This window comes from Neopsephotus bourkii, unplaced genomic scaffold, assembly GCF_033783945.1.
Source record: "Neopsephotus bourkii isolate Nb327-2 ecotype Australia unplaced genomic scaffold, CSIRO-AGI_Nbou_v1 NB_620, whole genome shotgun sequence".
NCBI lineage: Eukaryota > Metazoa > Chordata > Aves > Psittaciformes > Psittacidae > Neopsephotus > Neopsephotus bourkii.
Genome location: NW_026901120.1, coordinates 614,253 through 640,044, shown reverse-complemented (window position 1 = coordinate 640,044; position 25,792 = coordinate 614,253). Strand labels below are relative to the sequence as shown.

The 25,792-nt window shown below is 45.3% G+C and overlaps 1 protein-coding gene across 3 annotated transcripts; it reads right to left on the bottom strand.

Annotated features, from left to right (window-relative positions):
• Positions 1-3,497: 3,497 nt before the first annotated feature.
• Positions 3,498-25,094, bottom strand: PCBD2 (pterin-4 alpha-carbinolamine dehydratase 2). Of its 3 annotated transcripts, XM_061352026.1 has the most exons (4): positions 24,934-25,094; positions 22,407-22,538; positions 5,075-5,155; positions 3,498-3,640 (listed from the first exon to the last, which is right to left on the bottom strand). In XM_061352026.1, the coding sequence occupies exons 1-4, from the start codon at positions 25,027-25,029 to the stop codon at positions 3,545-3,547; spliced, it is 405 nt and encodes a 134-aa protein (XP_061208010.1). In that variant the 5' UTR covers positions 25,030-25,094; the 3' UTR covers positions 3,498-3,544. The 3 variants fall into 3 exon arrangements, with proteins under 3 accessions (XP_061208010.1, XP_061208012.1, XP_061208013.1); XM_061352028.1 differs by lacking the exons at positions 22,407-22,538; positions 24,934-25,094 and adding an exon at positions 13,867-13,925; XM_061352029.1 differs by lacking the exons at positions 22,407-22,538; positions 24,934-25,094 and adding an exon at positions 11,882-11,973.
• Between the last annotated feature and the right edge of the window lie 698 nt (positions 25,095-25,792).

The following is a 25,792-nucleotide window of genomic DNA, read 5'->3' as shown; positions in this document are numbered from 1 at the left end:
CGGCTCTCTCAGCCTTTGCTTTTTAATTTCCTGTGGTCACAGAGCACCATATGAGGGTCTCCCAGGGTCGGTGTTTCCCACACTGGGTTGGGGGGAACACAGCGAGTTCAATCAATCTTGGCACAGGGAAGCTACCTGCAAGGAGGGGCTGGATTTCACTATGGATTATCCGCATACTTGAAGCCACAACCAGTGTTAAAGCAAAGAAAACCCCAAACATCCCAGGGGAATATTTAAGCTGGTGGCTGCTAGCCATGAGCTGAGCCTTGCAGTGAAGAGGCAAATGGGATTAGTTTGCAGGAAGAGCATTGGGGTGCAGGTCCAGGGAAGCTGGATACTGCTTGAGCTGTATCATTATGGAGCATCCCATCACCTGGAAAAGACCCAGCCCCTGCACCCTGGCTACTCTTGTTCAGAGCGGAGCTGATGATGTTTTTCACAGGAGAAGGTGCCTTAGGCTGTTTCCTGGCCCAAATCCAGTGCCTGTCATTAAACCCTTGCTGTGTACATCTGCTGGGAAGCTCCAGCTCCATCAGGGAAGCTCCCTCCCCATGGCCCTCAGCATCCTGCACTCACCACGCACCAGCAGCACAGTGCTGGTGGACAAGAGCTGGGGAGATGCAGGAGCATGGAGAGGCTGCAAGCTGGGTGCTGTGGATTTAGGGAGCTGCACGGAGGTGGGTCAGGGCTCCTCAGCATCACAGGGCTGAGAGCAGTGAGTTGGGGATGCTGCTGAGATGGGGCGGGAGGTGGAATTCAATGGGTATTCACTGCAGTTTTGGGATGTGCTTCAGAAATGATGGGAATCTTGTCCATAAAAAGCACCACCCCAAAATAAAAGGTTCTTTTATCGTGAAGGAAACCCCTGGCTCCTGCAGGGTGAAGCTTCCCAGCTCACACAGGGCAGCAGCCAAACAAAACCAAGCAGGGATGGAGGCAAAGGCACTGCCTGGGAACCTCTTTCATGGCATCAGCAGCGCCAGGATTTCACTTGTGAGGCTGCCCCTGCTGCCAGCACTGGCTGGAAAAGCAAGCAGAAGCCGTTTATTCCCTATTTTCATTCTATTATTGTTGGTGTTGCACAGCAACGCTCGCAAAAGGCACTCACAAGTCTGTGGGATGCCCAGAAGTCAACAAGGAATTGTGGCTACACAAGCGCTGACCTAGAAACACTGAGTGCTTCAAAGACATCCTGCCCTTTTTGGGGTGGTTTTGTCTCTTTGCTGCTCAGGCTCCTCCAAGCACCAGGGCTGCACTGCTCTGCCATAGCTGGATGCTGCAGCTCCGCAGCTCAATTGGCTGGTGGGGATTCTCTTTGCCTTGGAGTATGTAAATAAACATCAATATTCTAAAGCAAAGACCTCCCAGTAACTAAACGTTATTTATCCTCAATTCCTCTGGAAACTAAACAGCTTTGTCACGTCTGTGCAATAATAAAGAAGCAAATCACAGCGGAGGAATTTGATGTCATTGGTTTTATTCCGAGCGCACGCGTTCAGTACCCACTGCTAGCAACGGAGTTTTCACAGCTCGTTAGAGATGTTACAACTTTGGGGGAAGCTCCTTGCACTCCCCCACCAGTGACAGGAGACATCACAGCCTCCCCATTTGTTTTAGCTCTATTCATCCCTCACAACAGTGACGGCTTCCAAACCATATCAGGGAAATACTTCACTGGGGAAAGGCACTTTGTGAGCAGCAAACTTTGGAGCATGTAGTCGGGATTTGGGTCTGTTTAGGTCTTAACTTGATCCCCCTAGTAGTGTTACCAATAATAAATGCCAACATAGAATCATAGAATAGTTAGGGTTGGAAAGGACCTTAAGATCACCCAGTTCCAACCCTCTGCCATGGGCAGGGACACCTCACACTAAACAATGCCACCCAAGGTTCTGTCCAACCTGGCCTTGAACACTGCCAGGGATGGAGCATTCACAACCTCCCTGGGCAACCCATTCCAGTGCCTCACCATCCTCACAGGAAAGAATTGCCTCCTTATATCCAATCTAAACTTCCCCTGTTTCAGTTTTAACCCATCACCCCTTGTCCTATCACTACAGTCCCTAATGAAGAGTCCTTCCCCAGCATCCCTATAGGTCACCTTGCTTCCTGTGACCAATTAGCACATGACAGTGCGCTTGCTACGGATCAACAGAAAATACCTTTCTTATTTTATCCACACCAACACTCGCGTGGCAGCCACTGGCATTTTGCATCCCAAATAGCTGAGAGACCACACACCTCGAGTACACCCCCCCAATATAGACACTGGCACTCGCGGCTCTCCCTTCTCAGTAGCTGGTGGCTGTGTCATGTTAGCAATGCACTCAGGCATTTGGGAGGTGTCAATCTCCCCCTCCCGAGCTCCGCACCCAGAGCTGCTTGCAGGGCAGGACGGTGCACGTCGGGGACACTGCAGCGGGATTGCGGAGCCCAGAGGCCCTTCTGCAAGCCTTAAGCAGGCTGAAACCTCCCTGCCGGCAGTGGAAATCTGTCTCGGTGAGGATCATCGGATAAAAACAAAGACTTTGAAACCAAGGCAGAATTAAAGCTCGTCAGCGGGATGTGCAGCTCTTGGAACAATGTTGGCGATGAGTAATTGTAGCTACAGAGGGGGGAAAAAAGGGTGAGCATAGCTCCAGCCGAGCCCAGCTTAGCAAGAATCCTGCTAATGCCGCTTCCTTCACCGCCGGCAGCTCTGGATGGTGCCCGGATCCAGCGGGTATGAGTGTTACAACACAAATAATGGCTCAATCCCACAAGGTGGTGAGTCCTGACCCAGCCCAGCCATGCACTCAGGCACGTGCTGCACTTCGTGGTGTGAATCTGGGCTCCTTTTGTATTTGCTGGACCAAAAGCTGAAGTTTTGAGCAGCTGCAGGACCCAGTGCTGCGTCTGAGATGGGGAATGGTTCTCAGGCAGCCGCATCACTGCTGGGTATAGCTGCTGGGCTGTGGGTGCAAAAGGGCTCAAAGAGCCAGCAGACAAGCACAGAACAAACACTGAACTGCAAAGCTGTAATTGCCAGTTGAGCTGCAACTCCAAGGAAGCAGCAGCAGCTTACACTGATCTCACCAGCAGCCCTTGTACTTGCCATGGGTCGCTGGCAGAGATGGAGGGACCAGTTCAGAGGGACTGACCCAGCCTGGCTACTCTCCCGCTGTTTGAAGTGCAGAGATGTATAAATCTATAGTAGGGAAGTGCCTGGGCATGGAGCAGGCTCCTGTGGGCCTGGGGAACACCAACACGTGTGCCTGGGCTCCTGCTTTCATTCCAGCTTGTTAGAGTTTCTAGAAAAGCATTGTTCAAAGCTTACTTGTTGGTGATTTATCTGCCACATCTGCATGCAGAGTCGGCAATGGCAAAGAACAAGCACAGGCATCCAGAGGGGTCACAAGACTAAGATCTTAAAGGCCAAGAAAGCTAAGCCACTCTTTACAGAGCACCCTGTCTCAGGAGATTTGGGAAATAAGGGTTAAAAGGAATGAGGGATACCATTTACATAATACTGGTGGACGCTGTATTGAAGTGTTTTACATCCTGGTTACACTGAAGCAGCAGCTTTGTCAATGAACTGAGCCAGCTTCACATCTCTTTTGGTCAGTCCACCACAGTCGTGGGAAATCAGAGTTATCTGAACCTGTCAAAAAGGAAAAGAAAGGGGTTGCAAAACCATTCTCATCTCAGACACAGTCGAGCAGCAATTCATCGGGAACGCTGCGTGCCTCTGGCAAGCTGGTTTTACACGATGCTCCCACCAGCAGCGAGCTGGATGCTCAGTGCTCATGTAAACCAGAAGACGTTGCAGGTGGGGAGGCTCAACAGAGCATGAAGTCTAACCAAAGTGAGCCCCTGCACAGAAGAAAACAGGCTTGGCATTCTTGGGCTTCACCCAAGAAGAGGTGTCTGATTAAATAACTCACTCTCCACATTTAAATCCCACGGATCAGTTTCATGAAGAACCCGGGCCAGGGACCAAGCTGCCAACGGCCCAGTCAGGGGCTCCGGAGTTTGGTTAAAACCCAGCACCCTGGAGGTGAAAAACTGGTTAAGCTTGGTGCAGATTAATCCCAAGAAGGGAAACCAACGGGCTGGTGCATTCTGCTGGGACGCAGATGCCTGTGCCAGTTTGCTTACACTAAGGCGGATGATGCAGTAGGTTTGTCTCGCCTTTGACTGGGCTTTCGGGAGGGAAGAAGAGGGGCAAAAAGATGAATTGTGAATACTCTGGAAACACACAAAAATGGTGAAGAGCAGGTGAGGACTTTGCCCAGTAGCCATTTAATGTCCCCTTAAACAGGGGGACCTGAAGGGATGATGGAGAGGAGCCGGTGCAGGGATGCTGCCACAGGGAGTAGAGGTGGAGATGTCCTGCCCTAGTTATTCCAAGCCACAGGCTGCTTGCCCATACCTCCTTTCAGTATATTTTTACTGGTAATGCCATATAGCCACCAATGTTAAACCAACTTGATACAATGCAATGAGAAGTATTAGGAAATAAAGGGAGAGCAATAATTTCCCCTTTCACACAGCACCTTTCATTCGAGGGTTGCCATGTACCTTGTAACCCTTGTAAATATGAGACCACCATCAGTTAGGCAGTATTATAAACAAACATTCTAAGCTGCTACGTTGAGATGTGGGAGCCTATACGGTTTAGAAAATCAAACCTAAATTGAGAGTGCCAGGCTCCCATTTAGATATGTACACAGACACCCTACCACCCTACACTGCTGGGCTCCTGACTTGCTGCACAGAAAGGAATGAGAGCTGGTGAGTAGTTTCCAAACAGTGATTTATTCAGGATGGCTAAGTAAGAGTATAAAGGCTTCTATTTGATTTTGAGAGGTGAAGCTATAGGCCCAAACCATGCAGCAGGCAGCAATCACAAGGAGCCTGATTCTTGATTCCTCACCACTACAAATATCTTGGCGTCTCTTTAGAATCTCAAATCTCTTTATAAAGATGCAATCTATTTCCATTCCCTTATCTTGTACATTATAAGCCACAGGCAGAGAGTGGCTTGGTCTCCTTAACTTGCCATGCCTGTAAATAGAGCTGGTGAACACGTTACCTTGCTGTAGACATTAAACCATTCCGGGTGGTGATTCATCTTCTCTGCTTGTAGAGCAACACGTGTCATAAATCCAAAAGCCTAAGGAGAGAAAAAGCAAAGAGGAAAATACTCCTTCACCTGCCAGGACTGGCAGGAGATCTGCAAGATTCACTCCAAAACCCCTAGAGATGCTCCAGATTGCTGCACCTTGGGTTTGTGTGTGCTAAAGGAGCATTTCAGCGTCTCACACCACTGGAGCACTTCCTGAGACTGCTGAAATCATCTCCCTCAGATCCCGGTAAATCACTGCTCAGTGCTACTTACTCCAGGATTCAAAGCCATTGCATGAGATCAATGATTTTACCTCAGGCATCCAACAGTGATTTTAAACATCCACCCCAAACCCTTCATCACTTACTGCATCTTAGAAACGTGCCATTTCTAATTAAGCATCATGCCACAGTATTACTGATACAACTTCAAGGAACTCATCCTTCCATGTAACTATTTTTTCTATTTATTTTACTGGGGAGGGGAAAGGGACAGGTGGGTTTGCCCCTCTGCTTTAGGAGAAAACATTTCCCCTTTAAATGAATTAAAATAGGTTTCCCCATGTTCTGCCCCTACATTCTGCACGGCATGCTCCCCCGGGACGCAGGTTTTATCACAGCCCCAAGAAGAAACTAATAGCAGGCTCTTGCCAAAACACTTCGGGGCAAATCAATGCATTATGAAGAAAATTAGAATGTCCATGTAAATCAAGGATGCAATTACACAGCGGGGCCCAAAGGACCTCGGTCCATGAGCAGGACGCCTCTAAGTCAGCAGGCTTTGTTCATACCCAGCTCCATGTACTGAGGTTCAGGACCTGAATCAACATGCAAAACTAAAGTAACATCCACATTATAGTCTGGTTCATATTATAACACAAGTTCAACAAAACTCCACCTGATTTAGGTAGGATTTTAGTGCTAATTTATGGAAGAGAATGTACGTAGCCCGCATTCCGCCAAGTGATGGCCATTTCAAACAAACATGTGGTCAATGAATAACATATAATGGTTGATAATAGTTTCAAGTCTTTTTTCCTCTCACAAATTACAGAAACCTTTAAGTAAAGAAAGGAATTGGTGCCTGGATGAAGCATGACTTTGTTAGTTGCTTTGCCAGTCAAACGAATGCAAACGTTATAATCAGAGAAAATCATTCCAATGAGGTTTGTCATTTGGAAATCACCAAACTGTCAGCAATTAAAAAGCTTTTTTCTTTGACCCAAGAGCATTCCAAAATTCAGGAAAACCTGACTTCCCTCGGTTTAGTTTTACTTGGAGTGAACAATTGCTTTTAAAAACTGCAAATGTTTCAGCAGCAGCTTTTGAAGCAGAAAGCTGCAAGTTGTGCATTAGATGCTTGCAATGATTTGGGAAACTTCTGCATTAATAAAGCCAAATGATTATTTGATTTAAATGGTTTTAGAGTGTCCCTAGAAATGCTGTTTCCAATACAGGAATCTATACACAGGAATGTCCCCAGAAGTTTAAAACAGCAACTGGATTGCCTTTGTACAAACAATGAGGATAAAACCCCACACATTATATTTATGAAGATCCCTACTAGGTTCATGTTTGCTCTACTGGTGTCTGTCCATCCCAGGAACTCCCCCGCCTATGCATACACACGGGTTACACTACACAAACACAATTCATTGACTGTGTGATAATAACCATTGCCCCAGTGGAGTGAACTATGCAAGCAAATGAGTCCACTAATGTGCTCTGCAGAGTTTCCTTCACACTTTGTGAATACAAATCCTCCCAGTTAGTGGACCACCACATCCGCTCGAACTGGGGCACGACATCAACCCACCGCCTCTTCCCCTGCAGACAGGAAAACGTCTTCAAGGTGGATAAAAGAGATGCTGGGGAGGGACTCTTCATTAGGGACTGTAGTGACAGGACAAAGGGTAACGGGTTCAAACTTAAACAGGGGAAGTTTAGATTGGATATAAAGAGGAACTTCTTTCCTGTTAGGGTGCTGAGGCACTGGAATGGGTTGCCCAGGGAGGTTGCGAATGCTCCATCCCTGGCAGTGTTCAAGGCCAGGTTGGACAGAGCCTTGGATGACATGGTTTAGTGTGAGGTGTCCCTGCCCATGGCAGGGGGGTTGGAACTGGGTGATCTTAAGGTCCTTTCCAACCCTAACTATTCTATGATTCTATGATTCTAAAATGGACACCAATCTCAAAACTGTCCACCTTCCCAAAGAATGCTCAACTTGGGTCTGTACAAGTAATGAAAATGAATTCACTCTGGCACAGAGGACGCTCCCTGGTTTGTTGCTGATTGCTCCAGCGGACCACAACCGTCCCGAGCACAGCAACCTGGTGTTACAGTCAAGAACAAATCACGCAAGAGGCATGCCCACCTTCATGCATGCCCTGCTCTGTGCACGGAACAGTTAGGGTTGGAAAAGACCTTACGATCATCTAGTTCCATCACCCAAACAACTTACTTCTTGTGTTTTAGCTTATTTTAATGATACACAAAGAGTATCTCCCACTAAGAAAATGAGCTATGGTTCTACCAAGCAATTTCAGCGACACAATCTCCATTAAGGTCCTAAATACTTCCTTTGCCAATTAAACGCATTGCAACGCTATTGTTGATGAATCACCTTTATATTTGTAGAGCCGTAACCTTGCTTAGGGAAAATACAATTGGCTCTGGAAGGAAAAGATATTTAGGTTTGATTGGATATGAAAACACTATTACACAAAATCAGTTTGGACATTTCTTCACGTCTTGAAACTTGATCGGTAATTTGGTCTAATTGGTGATCAAGGAAACTATCTTGTGATCAATTAAAGTAATTACCACATTCCGGCGACACAACCAACCTTAATTGGAGCAGGAGTCTGCACTTCTTCAACGTGAATTAAAAATAATGGGAATTATTCTGCAGTCTGCAGTGCAAGATCATTGCCAAGCCTGCATTGGTGGGCAGAGTTTATCAGACCATCACACGTTTCTTGATGAAAGTGGGACAAGTACTTTACTCACGCCAGTAAGACTCAACACAGTCCTGACTTTCACTATTAATAACAGAGATCTGCAGCCCCTTGGTCACTAACAAGAACTTTTATAGATTTTTCCTTTAAAAATAAAAGAGAAGTAAAAGAAAGGATTAGTGCATTTTGTAGAAGCCATAACAAAGTATTAAGAGAGGGTCTGATGTACTAAATATGATATTCAGATATTTCAGTGACAGGCATATAAGACAGCCATTTTCAACTTAATCCTTTTAGGACATTTGGGATAAAATAACATCCAGGTTAGCCTAAATAAGTACATCAAGTCATCCAAGTAATGCAGACGGAAGAGTCCCTGCAGCGAACTCCAAAGAGCCATAGGAGCAGCAATCAGTGAAGCAATCCTGCACAGACAAGGACATGCCTTGAGCTCCCTTCATGCCTGTTAAGACCATGAAAGAAAGAACTAAAAACTAACATCATAACATCACTTCCAAAATGGTTTCTAAATACTGGCAGCCATAGTATGTCTTTATGAGATAAAAATTAGGGCTATTCTTAGAACAAGTTAACCCAATAGAATAAAACAAACCCCAAAACACATCAGGTAACACACAGTGCTCCAGGACTGGCCAAACTGCTTTTGAAAGTGACAAAATACACGTTCACAACATAAGATTTAATGTGACTTTTGCTGCCTGAGAATGGGAAAACCAGGGCCAGACACTTTACTGTCAGAAGTGGGAGGAAAGATGAAATTCCATCCGTCCCTCTGCACCGCAGAACGCAGCACGGCTCCGGGAGAACCACAGTATCCCAGAGCTAATCTGCTATTATTCTTCCCTTCACACTTCTTAAGCAAGGAATCAATTCATCTTAATACTTTTTAAACATGCTGCCTTCTGTACAATGCTTGCCAACATTATCTTGATGAGTTATACATCAGAGGAACACAGGTCGGTATGTCGTGCTAATACATCACCCGCCCGCGAGTCCCTGGTGATGGATTACCCCAGTGCATCTCCAGAACACAGCAGCTGACAGTACTTGACTCAAAAGCGCAGATACTCAAGGAAAACAGCTGAGAGGCTCAACAATAAAACCATACACACTTTTTATTTGTTTGTTTTAAAATGTGAACGCTATGAAGTGCGGACCAGGGCTTCTTAAATCCTTCGGACACTCAGCCAAGGAAACCATATGCTAATCACAAGTACATTAAGGTTTCTGCCTCCCATCTGTCATTATAATGCTGGAGGTAGCATTAACCTTGACCTTCTGCGGTACGAGGGCTACCTGTCTTCCCTTCCCCACCCACACAGGCTTCATCTGTATCATTTATCAGTGGGGAATGAACAAGTAGAACAAGTTATAGAGTCCTTGTCATACAAGGCAAGAGAGGACTGTGCCTCACACATTTGCTTTCCATTGACGCAGAGTAAAAAATACTCAGGATACAGCACATGTTCTCCTTAGCAGCTTGACACTTATAACAACAATAAACTCAAATCATTAAGGTTCACTTCCAAACTGCAGAAGCTTTCACACATCCAGCTGACATTATTACCTAACAGCGAGCTACGGGCCAGCAGATAAAAGGGAAAAGCTCTTCAATGCTGAGCTATTGGAAGTTATGCTTAGCTCATCACAAGGGTTGTCATATTTTATGTTGTGCTCTGAAGAAAAATGCTGGTTTAATTCCATTTACTCCATTAAGAAGGACTCACAAAGCCACACTCTTCACCTGACAGTGACAGCATGGTTAAAACAGCAAAAGAGAGGAACCCAACTAGTGATGGCAGCACAGGAGGACAGGCATTCATTCTCAAAACCATGTACCCATTTTGGGATCCTTCCCTGTTGGCATCATCAACCTACCTGAGCCATTCCCAGGGACACTGGATCCATGCAGCAGTAAGTATTTTCCTTCTTTTCCTTTCAAGCCTTGTTTGGATTCACCCACAACATAAATCAGGGGAACACCTTCCCGTTGCTCTCCCCCTTTTAAATATCATTCCAAAAGCAATAGGAGACAATGCAACCAAAACACACCCCCCAAAAGAGCTGACTCAGCTTGTTCACATCCCTATCCACTGAGAGTGTGCCCACATTTCCCTACTCCCTCCATCCCACCCCTTCCAGGCACCCCCAGAATGGTCTGGAGGTGAAAACCACCCAGCAAACCACTGGCAGAGATCTGGTTTTCTCCTCTTTAACAGCTTCAGCAGCAAAGTATTGTGAATGCAGCCAAGCTTCCCATTCCCAACGTATCACTTGTGATGGGGGAGAGCAGTATTCCTAACCCTGAAGGACACTAATAAAGAGAAAGGAGGGACGAGGAATACTACCAACACACTGGCATGCAGTGAGATGCCATTTCTGTCTTCATAATAAAACATGAAGCTGTAACAAAACCCCCACAACTACTTCATTGCTGTGCTTTCCTGCATTTACAATATTCCTTTCAAAGCCAGGGCTGACTGCTCGCATCCCCCATGCTTCTCTGCACACATCATTTATCCAAAAGTGAAATGCTGCTTTGCCCTCCCCAAAACTTACCTATTTATATTCCTATTCTAGCTGTAAACACTGCTCTCCATGTTAGACCTGCAGCAGCGTATGTGAAAACCTTTACACCATGTCCCACAAAAGAAGGCTGTTTCTGTCTCCCAACACTTGTTTACAATTATGTCGGTGAAGAAACTAGCTCGCCAGCTCTATATCAAACATTTTTGACAGCAAAAGCACAAACACTGATCTATTCTAAGTAGTTTGCCACTCGCTGTAATCTTGGAAAAGGCACTCTTGCCTTTGATTCGAAAAATGTTTATACTTCATACATTATGCAAATAGTTTTTATATATTAAGAAATAATGCAAGCAAAGCTCAAGTTAAATTTAATTCCCCAACAATAACCTTGCCAAAGCACTGATTTTCCTATTACAAAAATTATTCCAATTTGTTGATCTTACATTGGATGAAACATACTGTAACAATCTTCATAATTTATGTCCTGTTGGGACACTATGATTTAAAGTAACATAATACAGACCAGCATCACTGCTAATCTAAACCACCTGACCAGATAAACAACAGTTTCCCCTTCTCTCTTCATTGAGGGTATTTCTGTTTATTGTCATATGATTTACCAATTTCAAGAACATGAAGAATAAATGGAGGCAGAGAGCAGCGGAGCTCGGAGGCATGGCCTTTCCTCCACGGGAACGTTTCTCACACAGGTACCGGTACAATGTCAAGAGCTGCAGGAGATGACAGAAGGCAATTCCAGGAATGCTGTCCCAGGAAAAGCCTGAGCAGCTCACGGCCAAGGGAAGTTTATGCTCACTCAGCACAATCCAGACCAGGTGCTGCACAAGATGTGACATGGTCCTAATGATGCTTGAGATGCAGCTCTCCAGAAGGAGACCAAGTCAAAGGCTTCTTCCAAGCCCAAGCCATGACATCACTTTGCCATAAAGCAGGTGTAAGCATAATTTGCCCCATCTGAGATACAACTGCTCTGAAAAGCAGACACAGATTTTCTGCTGAGGCCAAGGGATGTGGATCAATGGAAGAAGAGGGTCTGAGAGGAAGGCAGACAGCACCGACCTGCTCTCAGAGCCTTCTCCTTGCTTTGCCTTAATCTTTCCTTGTGCTTAATAAAACCTCAACTGCACAAAACCCCTCAACGTTTATCTTTTCTCAGCCCGTTTACATAGGATTTTCATAACTGCTGAATTTATACCTATTCTTCTCCTATTGGTGATAATACGATGCAAAACGTTACTTTCTATTACCTTCTTCCTCGTCACGTCTTGACTTTTCCAGCAGCCTCAGTGCCAAGGCTCATTTTCCCTATTCTCATTTTTACTACAGTAAGTGATTGCACCTGGATTTCACGAACAGAAAGCAGATAATATTGTCAGTGATTCAATGAACAGACTTCACACCAAAATTAACCACCTATTCCACCAATACAATTTATAGACTCGGTGGAGTAGAAATAGGAGAACGTGGACATGTCTTAAAGCAGCCCAAAAACTTCTTTCTGGGAGTGATAAAAGTCAATACAACCATATTAAAAAATACATTCATTTGCTTATAGGTAGATACAAATAATTATAGTTGCCCATAAAGATGACAGCAAAGTAGACATCCAAAATTTGAAGCAAACCTGGAACAAGGGGCTGTGGAATTTGTGATATATCACTTTGTATAGAAATAAGCAAAAATAGATGCCTTCCCCCCCCAGTTCCTTAGCACTTTTGGTGAACACAGACTCACAAATGTTATTTTACACGGTAAAACATACAGATGTCTAAATTGTTTTTTTAAGAAAATGAAGGAAAATAATCCCAGCTTCAGGACTGAATTAGAAGATGGAAGAAATCCTCCAGCCAGAGCCAGCTAAATGCGGCTCTGCACCTCCCAAGCCATTTCTGTGTGCTTTGTGCTAAGAAAAAGGGAATAGGAAGGTTGCACTTAGGAGGTTTACACCAAATAAAATAGCTGTTTCAAGAAACATGACTTTTTAAAATGAGCTTTTTGCACCCTACCTAAAAACATGAAATAATACAGCGAAGCCCCCATTAACCCAGCACCTGCTAAAGCAATCAGTCACTTAGAATAATAAACTCTCCTGGCTGTGCAACTGAAGGAACAATGATAATTTCACTTGTTAACACAAATGTTTGGCCCAGCAAATCAAACCCGTGGCTGCACCCTAATAAAACCATCACACAAACCACTATAAAAATAAACCAGTAACAAGGTGCAGTCAGTCCCCAGTCCAAGCTTTCCAATCCCTGCTAAGGGACTCTGCTCACTGATGTGTTTCATACTGCACAAGGATGCTGCTGCTCAGGCAATGAACCGTCCTTGATCTCTCAGTGCCAGCCCATGACATGAAGCTATTGTAAACCAGACCAAGCAAGAATTAATTGAAGTGAATACTCCACTTCCAAAAGGTGCTCAAATCCTCTGGCTTTTATAGAGCTCAGGTATGGGTGTAGAAGGGAATTCGTTATCGCATTGCACCACGTTCTGGATGGAACAGGCCTGGCTACACAACGAAATACCACTGTTTTCCCCAGTGTTTCTTTTTACTTGTATGAGAAGGAATGACTTCATTCTGTAGATATGAAAGTGAAGTTCACATGCCATACATGCTGTTGATATCACAGGGAGTGCTCAGGCAAAACTCTCCTTGGTCTTCTGGCCAAGATTACACACACTACCAGTTTAATATCCAAGATCTTCTCTGCTGAGTATTCAAGGGTAATCATATCCTGCCTCTGATAATCCTCTAAATCTCTGCCATTTATGATTCTCAGAAAACATCAAGGAGTGATAAGAAAGGCATTGCTTTATGATGGATTAAGAGAAGCGGCTGGTCTCATGACCAGCTCATTTCATCTTCCAGCATCCTCCTACCCACTACACTGTCAGCTTTTTTGTTTCTCCTTGTTATGTTAAAGACAAGGTCAGCAACTCAAACATGCAACAAAGAACTCACGATGGAGGTGCGAGGAATTTGAAGAGGTCTTATACTCACCCTCTTGGCCAAGCCAGAATCTAAAAAGACCTAAAGCTGTGAAGTAAAGCAAACTGGGGAACATTTACTGCAGATCCAGTCAGGGAATCATTTCACTCAACTACATTGGTAAAGAATCCTACTGTGTTGTCAGAATGGATCTTCACGCTTGCAATTCTTTTATAGTAAAAGAGAAACACGGTTTCTCTTTAGGGTTCCCTCCAGCCTCTAAGCAGTTGGGTACCTTACCTGGTTTACCATGCCCACTGTTTCCTATGCGATCTGTAGGTCAACCTGGACCTGTGCTTCATCCACCTCCTGCCTCTGGTATTTGGACAAGTGGCTGGAGCAGGTAATGGAGAACTGGACAAAGGCAGCTACGTTAAATGACATTACTACACTGTTTATACACGAGAACATTTGGAAACAGAGAGATTGGCTCAGAGGGGAGACAAACACTAATTCTCCAATGAACATCCAATTTCTGTTAGAAGTTCATAGCAGCACAGCACAAAGGAAAACCTTTTGTGCACTTCTGGGTTTATTAAGTTAGGCATTACAAGACACATGCATAAACACAAGGTCCTGGGCTTGTACAACTGACAGTCGTTTTGCTTGATACAAGCACCCACCCAGTGTATTACAGAGTAAAGAGTCTCCCAGCCTTGGACACCTTGGTCATACTCAGACATACATGAACCTATTGCTTTTCTCATCACAGCATGAGGAAAATCACAGTAAATCATTAAATCAGGACTCTCTCTAATCCTTGGAATACAACACATATTCCTACAGTGCACCCTTAGCGATGAATGAACCCAAACGGTGCGGAGCGGACTCGGCACAGGGTTCCCACCAACCCCCCTCTAAGCTTCATGTTTGTCCAAGGCAACTTTTCACCTCAGCCCAACAAAACTCAAGGAAGAAAAGGGTGATGGGAAGAGGAAGAAGGGAAGCTCTCCTTACAGAAAACCTACATGAAGCAGGTCTGCAGCTTTATAGAAGAGGCACAAACCAGTTCCCCTCTCCGCGGCCCTGGCAGTGGCTTGGGAGAGCAGATGTAACGTTTTAGCCAGCCGTGATTGTTTGTGAAAGAAATGATTCTGATCAAGCCCTGAAATTGCAGCCAGCAGAAGCGCTGCTCTTCGTCACGTTAATCCGGCCTGACGGGGAGCGGCGAGCGGAGATTCCTACTGCGAGAAGAGCAGATGCGAGAGGTCAGCGCCGGCCCGCGACTTCAAACCCCTTAACGTGTAAAACAGTGTGCATTAAAGCCCGAGACGGCTCACGGCGGGATTAACGGATGTCCGCTAAGTGGGTTTGATGTGCTTTTGGTGAGTAATGGTTCATTTGGAAATAGGGGCGGTGGGGAAGCTTTATTTTGGTTTATTTCTGCCAGTCCGAGCCCATTTCTAACTGCAAGTGCAGACAAGCATATCCCAAAATGTGTGTCTCCTTTGGGGGATATGGGAAAGTGAGAGCTGTGGGGGGAAAGGGCAATTCATGGTTTGAAAACACAGCATTACCCTGAAAGCAAGGGGATGCAAAAGGTGGAACAACCAAGACTGAGGGATGTGCTGTGCGCATTTTATCAGCATCTTTCCAGCATTCCCATAAAAATCCATTTTAGTGCACAAAAGGCTAGAAGATGAGATCTCCTGAAGTGAAGAGGTAAAAGAATTATTCTGAGTGATCATCTTTTCATCGGCAGCATCAGTCTCACTTGCATTTCCCCAGACAAAGGTGTCCAACTGAATTCAAACCTATTGGATTTACCATTCCTTTCCCAAAGGTGTTTTAGCAAGGAAACAGCCCGAACTGTAGCTAAAATCAAACCGCACTGCTCATACTTGCTCTCTGTTGGTACAAACGTGCGGCAGCCCTGCGCCCATGGCTGGTAGAATGTTCTGTTTAATTCAGACAGAGTGAACAACCAATGCGTGCAGCTGAAAGAGAGGAGGAACATCTCTCCCGCTCCAAAGCTACAAGACAGCTTGTGAAACCCAAAAGGCATTTTGACAGATAATTCCTTCCGCACTTTGAGATCAATGCACGCAACAAGCGCAGGGCAAACGCTGTAATAATTTCTACTTGAGTGATAATAAATCCATCTCTTAGGGAAAGCAGCTGCATTAGAGCCAACTGGAGAGCAGCCCAAAGGTCAGCTGGGCAGATTTAAGCAATGGCCTGCTTAAATGGAGATACAACAGATCTACTCGGAGGGGAAAACGCAGCAATTAAGAAATGCCACTGCTCTCAGTGATTATAAATACTAAAATAATGGTTTATTCTAGGGGAAATATGACTTAACATATCAAAAAAATCAGCATCCCTAATTATGGTTCAATTACAAGAAAGAATTAAACTGGTGCAACTTCTGCAACACGCAGGATGGGACATCGTGCATAGTGGTGATGAAGGACACGTGCCCACTTTGAGACTTTAATTCAAATATGATTTAATTTTATTTAAATATGATTAATATAATGACATTTTAAAGAATCCTCATAGCCTGACACCAGTGGAATTGCCATGAAGATACTGGAATGGTGACACTGGGCCTGTTATGGTGCTTATCACAGGCAGATGGGATGTGAGGGTGGTGGGATCTCTATGCATAGACCCAGCCAATGAGGAGATGAGATACCCCACAGTATGAAAAGGAGGAATCACTGCTCACCATCTGCCTGACACTGATCAGTCACTAATTTCTCCTATGCATTACAACTGTGAAGTTCTAATAAAGGAACTGAAGGACAAAACTAGGTCTCCCAGACATACAAGCAAAGGCCAGTGGTGAAGACTTTGCCTTTAAAAGATGCAAGAGGCTGCTGGTGCACTAAAGCAACTCTATTTAAAACAGAAAAACGTTGCCAAATGCAAAACACTGGTCTGACAACATTCTGAGGCACAGGCTGATCTTACATATGCTGCCCACGAGAAGAAAATGAATCCTTTATTTCCCAATTCCTGGCACCAAGGATTTCATTTCTGCCTAGATGCAACCCAATCACATACTTCCACCAATATGGACTTCCTCGCTCACATAATTTCCCACTAATGGTTACCAGTTAACTGGAAGCATCACTGGACACAGGACATACTGACCAGGCAACCAGTGCCATCTCCTCCTCAGCCATGGTAGGAGACTCATAAGCTTCAAACAAGCCATGTCCCAAACCTTCTCCTTTCATTTCACCTCCAGCCTGAGATCCCTGCCTTCCATGGGCAGTGCCAGGCAGCGGTGCAGCAGGACCAAGCCCAGGTCCTACAGCTGTACCCTGACCCTCCAAAGCCGAGGTGAGAGTGTTATTTCCTCTGTCAATCACCAGAATAAGCTCAAGGAAGGTGCGAGCATCCAGGAATCATATATTTTTACTGTGCTCCGCTCCCAGACACTACATTCAGTGCCAGTTCATTCAGCCTGCATGTTAACCTCTGCCAGTCCCCAAAGCTCCGCTATCAGTTTCTAATAAAGGAAAATGTCAACGGGCAGATACGCCAGAAATTCATTATTCTCAGATACAAAGATTTTTCTCAACTCTCTAAATCCACTCATAAATAACTCTGATTTATTGTAACTCCGTTACTGCATTCATAAAGGCGGGGAAGTTAGTGAACAACCTAACTACCACCAGAAATACCTTCATAACTTCGCAGGTGCACAAATCACAGCATATGGGAGAGGACTCAAAGGATAATGGAAAACGAAGCAGTTTGGGAAAGCCTGTATGAAAACCAGCACCTACCTAGGTGGATAGAAAAGGTAATTCATTTCCATTCAAATGAATGCAAAACTCTATCAGACCAACCCTGTATTAAAATAGCGATTCCCCCCCAAAATGAATGCAAACAAGTTCACCTTTTGCTTAGCACAAGTGACAGTCGAGGGCTGAGGCTGCTCAGGCTTTGAGGTTAAACACAACTGACATAAGCTGTGCCTGAATCCAATCACTCCCCGTGCTCTGAGAAGATTCACATGCGCGAACCAAATTTGTCACAACTGGGTTGGTTTCCGATCCTCCCGCAGCCAACTTGCTTTATTCTGACCCCCATTTAACAAATCAACTTAATGGGCACTGGGAGTGCCATAAAACTTAACAATGGAGTGATTTTTACTTCTAAAATATACTCATGAAGCAAAATGTTGGAGAGCTCCTTCAATACTGGAAATCAAATTAAATCTAGACATTTTTTAGCAGTCTTGACAGATATAATCCTAGTTACCATGTAAATTTATGGTAAGCTGCTGTGATATTAGCCACAGGTGCTACTTTTAATATATGGCCTGCATCTGGCTGGGAATAAAATTTCTCAGAGGACTGAAAATGACCTCACTATCAGACAATGGAGAAGAAAAAAAAACCCCACAAGACCGCTGTGGCATATAAAAAGCTGGAGATGTGGCCCACGACCGAATATTTAACATGAAATTCATTTCAGCTCTGCAGATTGTAGGTTAAAGGATATTATGTTTGCAATATATAAAAGGCGTGGACGTATTTCAGCCCAACAGCCAAAAGATTAAGTGCATAAAGCAGCAATGAAATACACAGCCTACATATATAAAAACAACTTTTCCATTCTTTGATCGATGCAGAAGACAAAGCAATGTGCAAGGAGTTGAAATCTCGATGCCTATTATATTACAGGGACTGGCACCAAGTACCCCCATCAAAATAACTCTAGAGTATCCATTGCATATCCCACCAAATTCATTCTGATGTGTAACTGGCATAATACAACAAGGATGATGAATTTAAAGGAGCAAATCTGAGCCTGTCTCTCTATAGCTAAAGGAAAATAATTGGCATTTCAATGAAGGGGAAAAAGAAATCAAAGCACCTACCATAACATGCTCTGTCTGCTCTTTTTTCCCTGGATTACAAGCAAGCGAGCTAGTGAATTTGGGAAGGAAATGCAAAGTGAGAATAAGAACTGATTTAATAGCTCCAGAGGTTTTGCACATCTTTAAATCACCGCTCAAAACACGAGACCCCGCAATGGCAATGCAACACATGTGCTTCCACTCTCCCTGCACACTGCTCCAAAGCATCTCCTCACTGTCCTCTCCACTCAGGCTCATCTTTCGCCTGGGTCCTGCAGCCTTCAAACACAAGATGTATTTAAACCAGCTTCTCAAGCTCTTAGAGCATTTGATTTCCTGTCATTTCATAAATGACGTTAGAGGTCTTATGGAGACTTCCTACGTGATTTATTCCTTTTCTTTAAAAAACAACCTTAATTAAAAACGGACCCTATAAAAGAAAGCAGCTGTAAATGCTGAACCTGACCATCAGCAAACTTGCCCACCTTTGTAATTTCCTAACTGCATTTTCTGCCTTGGCGTGATTACCTAAGGAAATGTAATCACACAGGCAGTTGCCCCTTAAACCTTCTGGTCAAATCCAACCGACTTTGACAAGAGACATGGAAGACTCGAGAAAAGAACTGCGTATCCTATGGAGCCAGGCTGAGAGAGCTGGGCTGGGGCAGCCTGGAGAAGAGAAGGCTCCTGAAGGGGAGACCTTAAGAGCAGCTCCAGTCCCTAAAGGGGCTACAAGAAACCTGGAGAGGGGCTTGGGACAAGGGATGTAGGGACAGGGCAAGGGGAATGGCTTGAACCTGCCCGAGGGGAGACTGAGCTGAGCTCTTAGGCAGAAGCTCTTCCCTGTGAGGGTGCTGAGGCGCTGGCACAGGGTGCCCAGAGAAGCTGTGGCTGCCCCATCCCTGGCAGTGCTCAAGGCCAGGTTGGACACAGGGGCTTGGAACAAGCTGCTCCAGTGGAAGGGGTCCCTGCCCATGGCAGAGGTTGGAGCTCAGGCTGGGATTCTGTGTTCCTACAAATCTGGACTAACAAACAGCACGAGCGCTTTCAAGCTGTGGGTTACAAATTCCGTAAGCCAGAAGTGTCATTAGCTTGTCAGCCTTACAAAGGCAGCCCCACCGCTGATCGCTTTTAACTGAGCTAATCTCAGCCTGAAAGCTTCAGGAATCTAAATAACTCTTGTTTCACAGAAGTTTCATTTCATTCTCATGCTGAAAATAATACACATCAAGCAAGCTCATGTCTACACATTTGCACGACTCCATAATGAAAGTTGTGTTTATATTCCTAACATCTGTTGACATACACAGACTTTGTAAACCTGGCACAGATTTTAAAGGCACAGAATTTTCCATGCATCATGAACATTATCTGCGACAAGCAATAAAGAATAGAGAGCAATGAATACATTCATCATCCCAATATCATCTGCAACACATAAATCTGGAATACCCTTCCTGTTAGCTCAGCTGCCTTGTTTTGCTGTTATTAGTATTTTACACACCTGATTTTACACCATCTGTAACAGGGCAGCGGGAAGATCACCAAGGAAATGATATTGCCAAGTCCTTTGACTTGTAATAAATATTCACACTTTCAATACTGCAAACAGAACATTTATTCCTGAAATGAAAGAATTTGTTCCTACAAGTTCTCTATGTTTCACGGCAGAACAAGTACAACATGGGTATAGCCCCACTTCTGCCATTTGTTCCCTAGGTTGTAATCAACACAGTACTTACTAACAGTCATTATAAGCAGCAATAAGCACACATGCATAAGTTTAATTTACTTTCAGCTTCATCTTATTGAAAGGCAAATTCTTGCTCCCTAATTCCCTAACGCCCTGGGGATCTGCACACTGAGCCCTTTCCTGCACTGGTGTAACAGGACTGGCTTCTGCCCTCTGCAACTGCACATGGGGACGCTGCAGCTAGTTCATAACAACCAGCAGGTGAAACTGTGCCCTCAGATATTCACACAGAACCCCCTGCCCAGCTTGATGTTTAGCTGTGAAGCCAGTTCCCAGCCTTCCGCTCCCCTTTCTGCCTTACCCAACATCCATAAAGGCCAACCAAGAATGAAAGAGGCTGCACCAACATCTTCCAAACCATTCAAGATGCAGTACCCTTTCTAAGGTGAATTATAAATGTATAGCTCATCACTTATTAATGAGCATACTTGAATATATTCAGCTTCTTATACTGGTATACTTCACCAATCTTCAAATGAGGAAGACATGGATATGACCCTATCAGATGAATCTACAGTCAAAAACACCCCACAACTTTGTAAATGTTTGCCAAACCAGTGTGTTTTCTAGGTATCTGCTGGTGCAGCACACTGATTTGTTTCTTGACCTCTCTGTGGGCACGCTGCCTAAGTCCTCCTGACCAAATTGCCTTAGTTACAGCGTGCAAAACCACTTCTTAATTAAGGGAGAAAAAGAAGTCATTTCTAGCTGTGCAGAACCAAAGACTTTGACCATTCCCTGCTGGAAATGCCACCGCATGAATAGTCAAAGCACAAAGGCTGAAAATCTCAGCTCCTCCAAGAGCTACTTTATCTCACTGGTGTCAAATGTGCTGGTCTCTCCCTGTTGCTCTACCAAGCATCTCACTGAGGTTTTATTTGTGCCCTCCCGCAATGGCTTCCCTCCTTCACTGCCCTCTGAATCAGCTGATGCAGTTCTATGTGTTCTGTATTAACGTTCAGGTTTGAAGTGCAATCCTGCACTCATGAATCATGCACCTGTGGCTCCAGATGTGCTGCTTGTCCAGCACTGCCCTGCTCAGGAGCTGGATTCTTCTGCAGTTGTTTTCTCTTTTGCTTTCACCCAGCTCAAAGGGGCAGGGAGCACCTCACTCACCTCCACTCCACTGCCTGGGTTTTCCTCACCATGACAGCTACTGTCTGAAAGAACAAGAGAAGAGCCAGTGTTCCAAAGTGCTGTTTACCTAGCTCACTGTGGCTTCCTAAGACATCTCAGTCTGTGTTTAGGCACAAGGCCTGTGTAAATAAACAGCCCACAGCACAGCTCCTGGTCCCTACACACCAACAAACCACAGCCTCCCTAATCCTGGAGCTTGCTGCGTCCCTCCCAAAGCAAGGAAAAGCTCAGCAAGAGCCATTGCCCAAACAAAGCCCTGGGTTTTCTCTCCCTCCCAAGGAAGCGCTCACCTCTCCTGCAGAAACAAAACAGAAGGGAAATGCCTGCTCCTGGAGCATGATTCTTGTCTAAGCAATGTAATGACTCCTCAGTTGTTTAGGGGGATGCAGCTGACTGCAGATCTTGATATAAACTCAGTATTCTTATAGCAAGTTTGTGTGCAAGGTGTCTTCTTGTAAGTTTGAGATGTGGGTCGGGATCCTTATGCCTAATAGGAGCCCAGTCAGGTCTAACCAGCAGTCTGACATGGTGAACACACTGTGAGATCAGCTACTATGATTAATAGGATCATAGAAGATTCAAACCAGAATCATAGATTCATTCAAGAACATACTGGAACTCTGTCTTCCTGCTTAGAAAGTGAATGTATCACATTCTCCCTACCTTATTTGCCAAAAGTCTTTTCCTCAAGTTTTTCCCTGATAAAAATGAACCCCATTGCCCACCAGTTACATATTTCCAGTATTCACTTATAAGTGCTAGTAATGGGGAAAAAAACAACCCAGAATCAAATATTATTTCTCTAATCCCATATTAATGGCCCTGACCCCAATATTCTAATCAAGAAACTGTAATATTAGAACAAATCTACTTAACACCTCCAAACCAGGATTAAGTGCCTCCACCTAACGAGCTCAGGATCAGAGAGCATCCGTTGAGGCAAACCTGAGGGTTTGGCTCCACACAGCTACTCCTGAATTTTTGAATATAAATGTTTTCCCATCCGGAGCACATGGAAATCAAAGCCACTGCGTTTCCTTTATATGAAAAGTGGTATCTGGCAATAATTACCTGATTAAAACTCTTGAAATTGAACTCTTTGTAGATGGCATCTCTTTCGCTCAACTCCGCCCAGCCTGAAGCCTTGAGATCCAGTAAAACCTGGTTCCTCTCCTCCGTCGTCAACCAGTGGGACTGTGAAGACTAGTGAGGAGAAACAAACACACACGTGACACGAGGGAGGCTGAGGCTCTCTTTTGTTCAACAATAAGAAAACCGCACAATGAAATCACGGTTATGGATTGCAGAAAGGTGAGGAGGTGGAAAATTCACTTTGCCATTTCATAGAGCAGCTTAACTTAAAGCAGCCCAAAAGCACCACTGCAGCTTGGTCAGTTAAGTGCTAAATGCTTTTGCACAAAACTAGGGAAGAGCAATAGGAAGCAACATGGACACCATGTACCTGTACCCATCCCCTGTTCATCTGAATTGCTTCAGATGCTGTTAACACCTGAAGCCATTTTCCAATCTTCCATATAAATAAAGGATTATTTACATTACATTCTAAAGGTACAGTGATAAGGCTAAAAGGGATATTGGAGAAAATCTATGTCAAAAGGCAGAAGCAAACCAGGAGATTATATTCTATCTATCTTGTATTTTACTTCTCCCAAGAAAACAGGAATATTACTCATACTGTTTCTTTTACTATTGCTAAAAAAGCAGGAATGGATTTAAGGATAATTTGAGGCTAACATGCACTGTTATTCCTACTGGTGCTTGTTCTACAAGCAACAAAGAGCTCTACTTAACAATGAAAAGGAAGAAAACTGACAATACAGATGCAAACATGGCAAGTTACAAGTTACTGCTCTGAGCACTCAATTCTGCAAAGAGCTTCTGTTTGAATTTGTCTGATTTGAAGCAAGAGCAGCCTGTTTGAAGCCACTGCAAGCACAGACAGCACACATCAAACTACCTGCTTAAATACCTGCATGAGTGCTGAAGCTGTGCATGAAGCCAGAGCTTCCAGAATGAAGTTCCATGTGGCATTTGCAAGAGGTTTGATATTTTCCCTCAAAGCAGAGACTAAAAGCAGTAACCTATATGATATATTGTGACCGATGGGTCCCAACCCACGCTCCCAACACAACGGTTGCATGGGAAGAACCTCTCTCCCCAGTGCAGCAACATTCCGATTGCTTTCCTCTGTGTACCAGCAGCCAGCACAGCTTTGTGAGAGCGTCCACAAAGGGGACGAGCAATTTTGCCCCAAAGCTTCACAGAGACCTTGCAGGTCTGTGGGTACCAGCTCAGGGAAACTCTTCCCTTTGCCAGGTGGTGAGAGACCAGCAGCAGCCCCAGTGCCACCAGATGGGGCTGTGAGCCCGAGCAGAGCAGGAATTAACTCAATTAAGGCGACCCGAGCGAGGCTTTAAGGGGCAGGCAGCCAAAGAGCAACATTTTCACTAATAGTAAGGGACAAAACCAACCCCAAACGGCATAAATCAATGGCACAGCATCGCTGCCACCACTTGTGTTCAGTTGGATACACTCAGCCCAAGAGACGGGATTTACAGGTCCCAAATGGAACTAATACATGCTCTTTATGCTTCAAATGCAACTTTGGACTTGCAAGAACACACCTATCAGATTTGTTGTTGTAACAGCAGTTGCAGACATCAGTTTCTAATGTTCTTCTTTTTCCAAGAAGATACAAGAATTGCCAAAGCTAACGGCTGGCTTGGAATACATTATCTAGCATTGAGATGAAGCTAGTTGATAATACACAGGAAGAATGGGGGTGGAGGGTTTTATTTGCGATAGCAAAGTCCAGGACCGTGACCAGGAGCCAGCACAAAGTTCATTCCTCTGGCTGGCAGCAGAGATGTTCTCTGTTAGATTTAGGGATGTTGCAGTTACTTTCCTAGGGTCTCACCTGGACGCACAGGTACTGATGAGAAAATGCTGCGACTTGGAATGAAATCATATAGATCTTAATAGAAATACAGAGACTGGGCTTGATGCAAGCCCTGGAGCACAGCGACGGCAACGTTTTGCTCAGGAACAGATTGGGAAGGCAATGTCCTGAGTCAGCCCCTCCAACACATCACAACTACATGCAGAAATGCAGCAGAAAGCAGCGGGAATTTGCTTGTAATGGGAAGAAGAGAAGGTGGGAGATGCCACTTGCATCTTCACAGCTTTGCATGCATAGCACCATGCAGTGAGACCAGCACGGCGTGGGCATCAGCACACAAATAGTACCTTAGCACACAGCATGACAGCACCCAACCTGCGACACACTACGATATAGTGAGTTTAGCCTGGCTATTGGTGACATTCATTTTGAGGGGGGAAAGAGCTGTTAGTTACATAAAACGTTAGTACAAGGCGGGGCTCTGAACCTGAGCTGCAATTACCCATTGGGTCCATGTAAAAACACAAACGCCCATGGGGTCGCGGCTCATGGCCGTGGCAGGCAGGGAACGCGGAGGGCTCTTCCCCAACCACGCGTGGCCGTATCCCAGTCCCGGTCCCCCCTCCCCGAGCAGGGTCTAGCGCGGTCCCGCCGCCCTCCCTCCGCCGCGCCCCTCACCATGGCAGCGCGGCTCCCACCGGCAGCTCCCCGCGGCCTCGCCGCCCTCCGCGCTCCCAGCAGCGCCCTGCGCAGCGCGGCCCCGCCGCCTGCCATGGCCCCGGCCCCGGCCCCGGCTCCGCCTCCCGCTGCAGCGCCGGCCCGAGCCGGGGGGGGAAGCGGTGTCCCCGCTGCTGCCTTCCGGTGCACCGGGACACGCGGCCCCGGCCCGCGGCTGCTGGGAGCGGAGCGGAGCGCTGTTTGTCCAGGTGACACCCGTTACCCAGGTATGCGTTAGGAATTACCGCCGTCCCTGGGGAGGATGCAGCCCTTACTCTCAAACTGGCTGCCTGGCCGAGCTAAAACCGCTCCCATTCATTCAGATTCTTCGTTCTTTATTAATAGAAGACAGCCTGGCTTTAGCTGCAGCAATACCAACGTTTTATCTGCGCAGTTTCCTTCTCATACACAGAAATACAGAGCCTGGGGATGCCAAACAGGAAAGACGCATACACCAGAAAAATACCTGCCAAATAACTGCTCTGAAAACAGTGAGTCTTATTGGGTTTGTGTGTCTTTGTTTCATTTCAGCTCAGTTTGCACTTTAAAGCTTCCTATCAGGGTACTATGTCAAGCCTGCCCTGTGTATAAATGGCGTGCAACCAGACAATCAAAGTCGTCCCCCCCCCAAATACCAGTCCATACCTCATTCAAAGTCTTCCACACTAATTATAGCTAGAAACCATATTAGTTCTTTACACAGCCTCAGCTGCAGCCTGTGCAACCAGCAAACGTGCTGGTAGGTATCTAAACAAATCTCTGGGTTTGCTAAGTGGGGCAGGTGATCAGTACTTCAGAAGTTCATGCTTTTAGCCCTGTG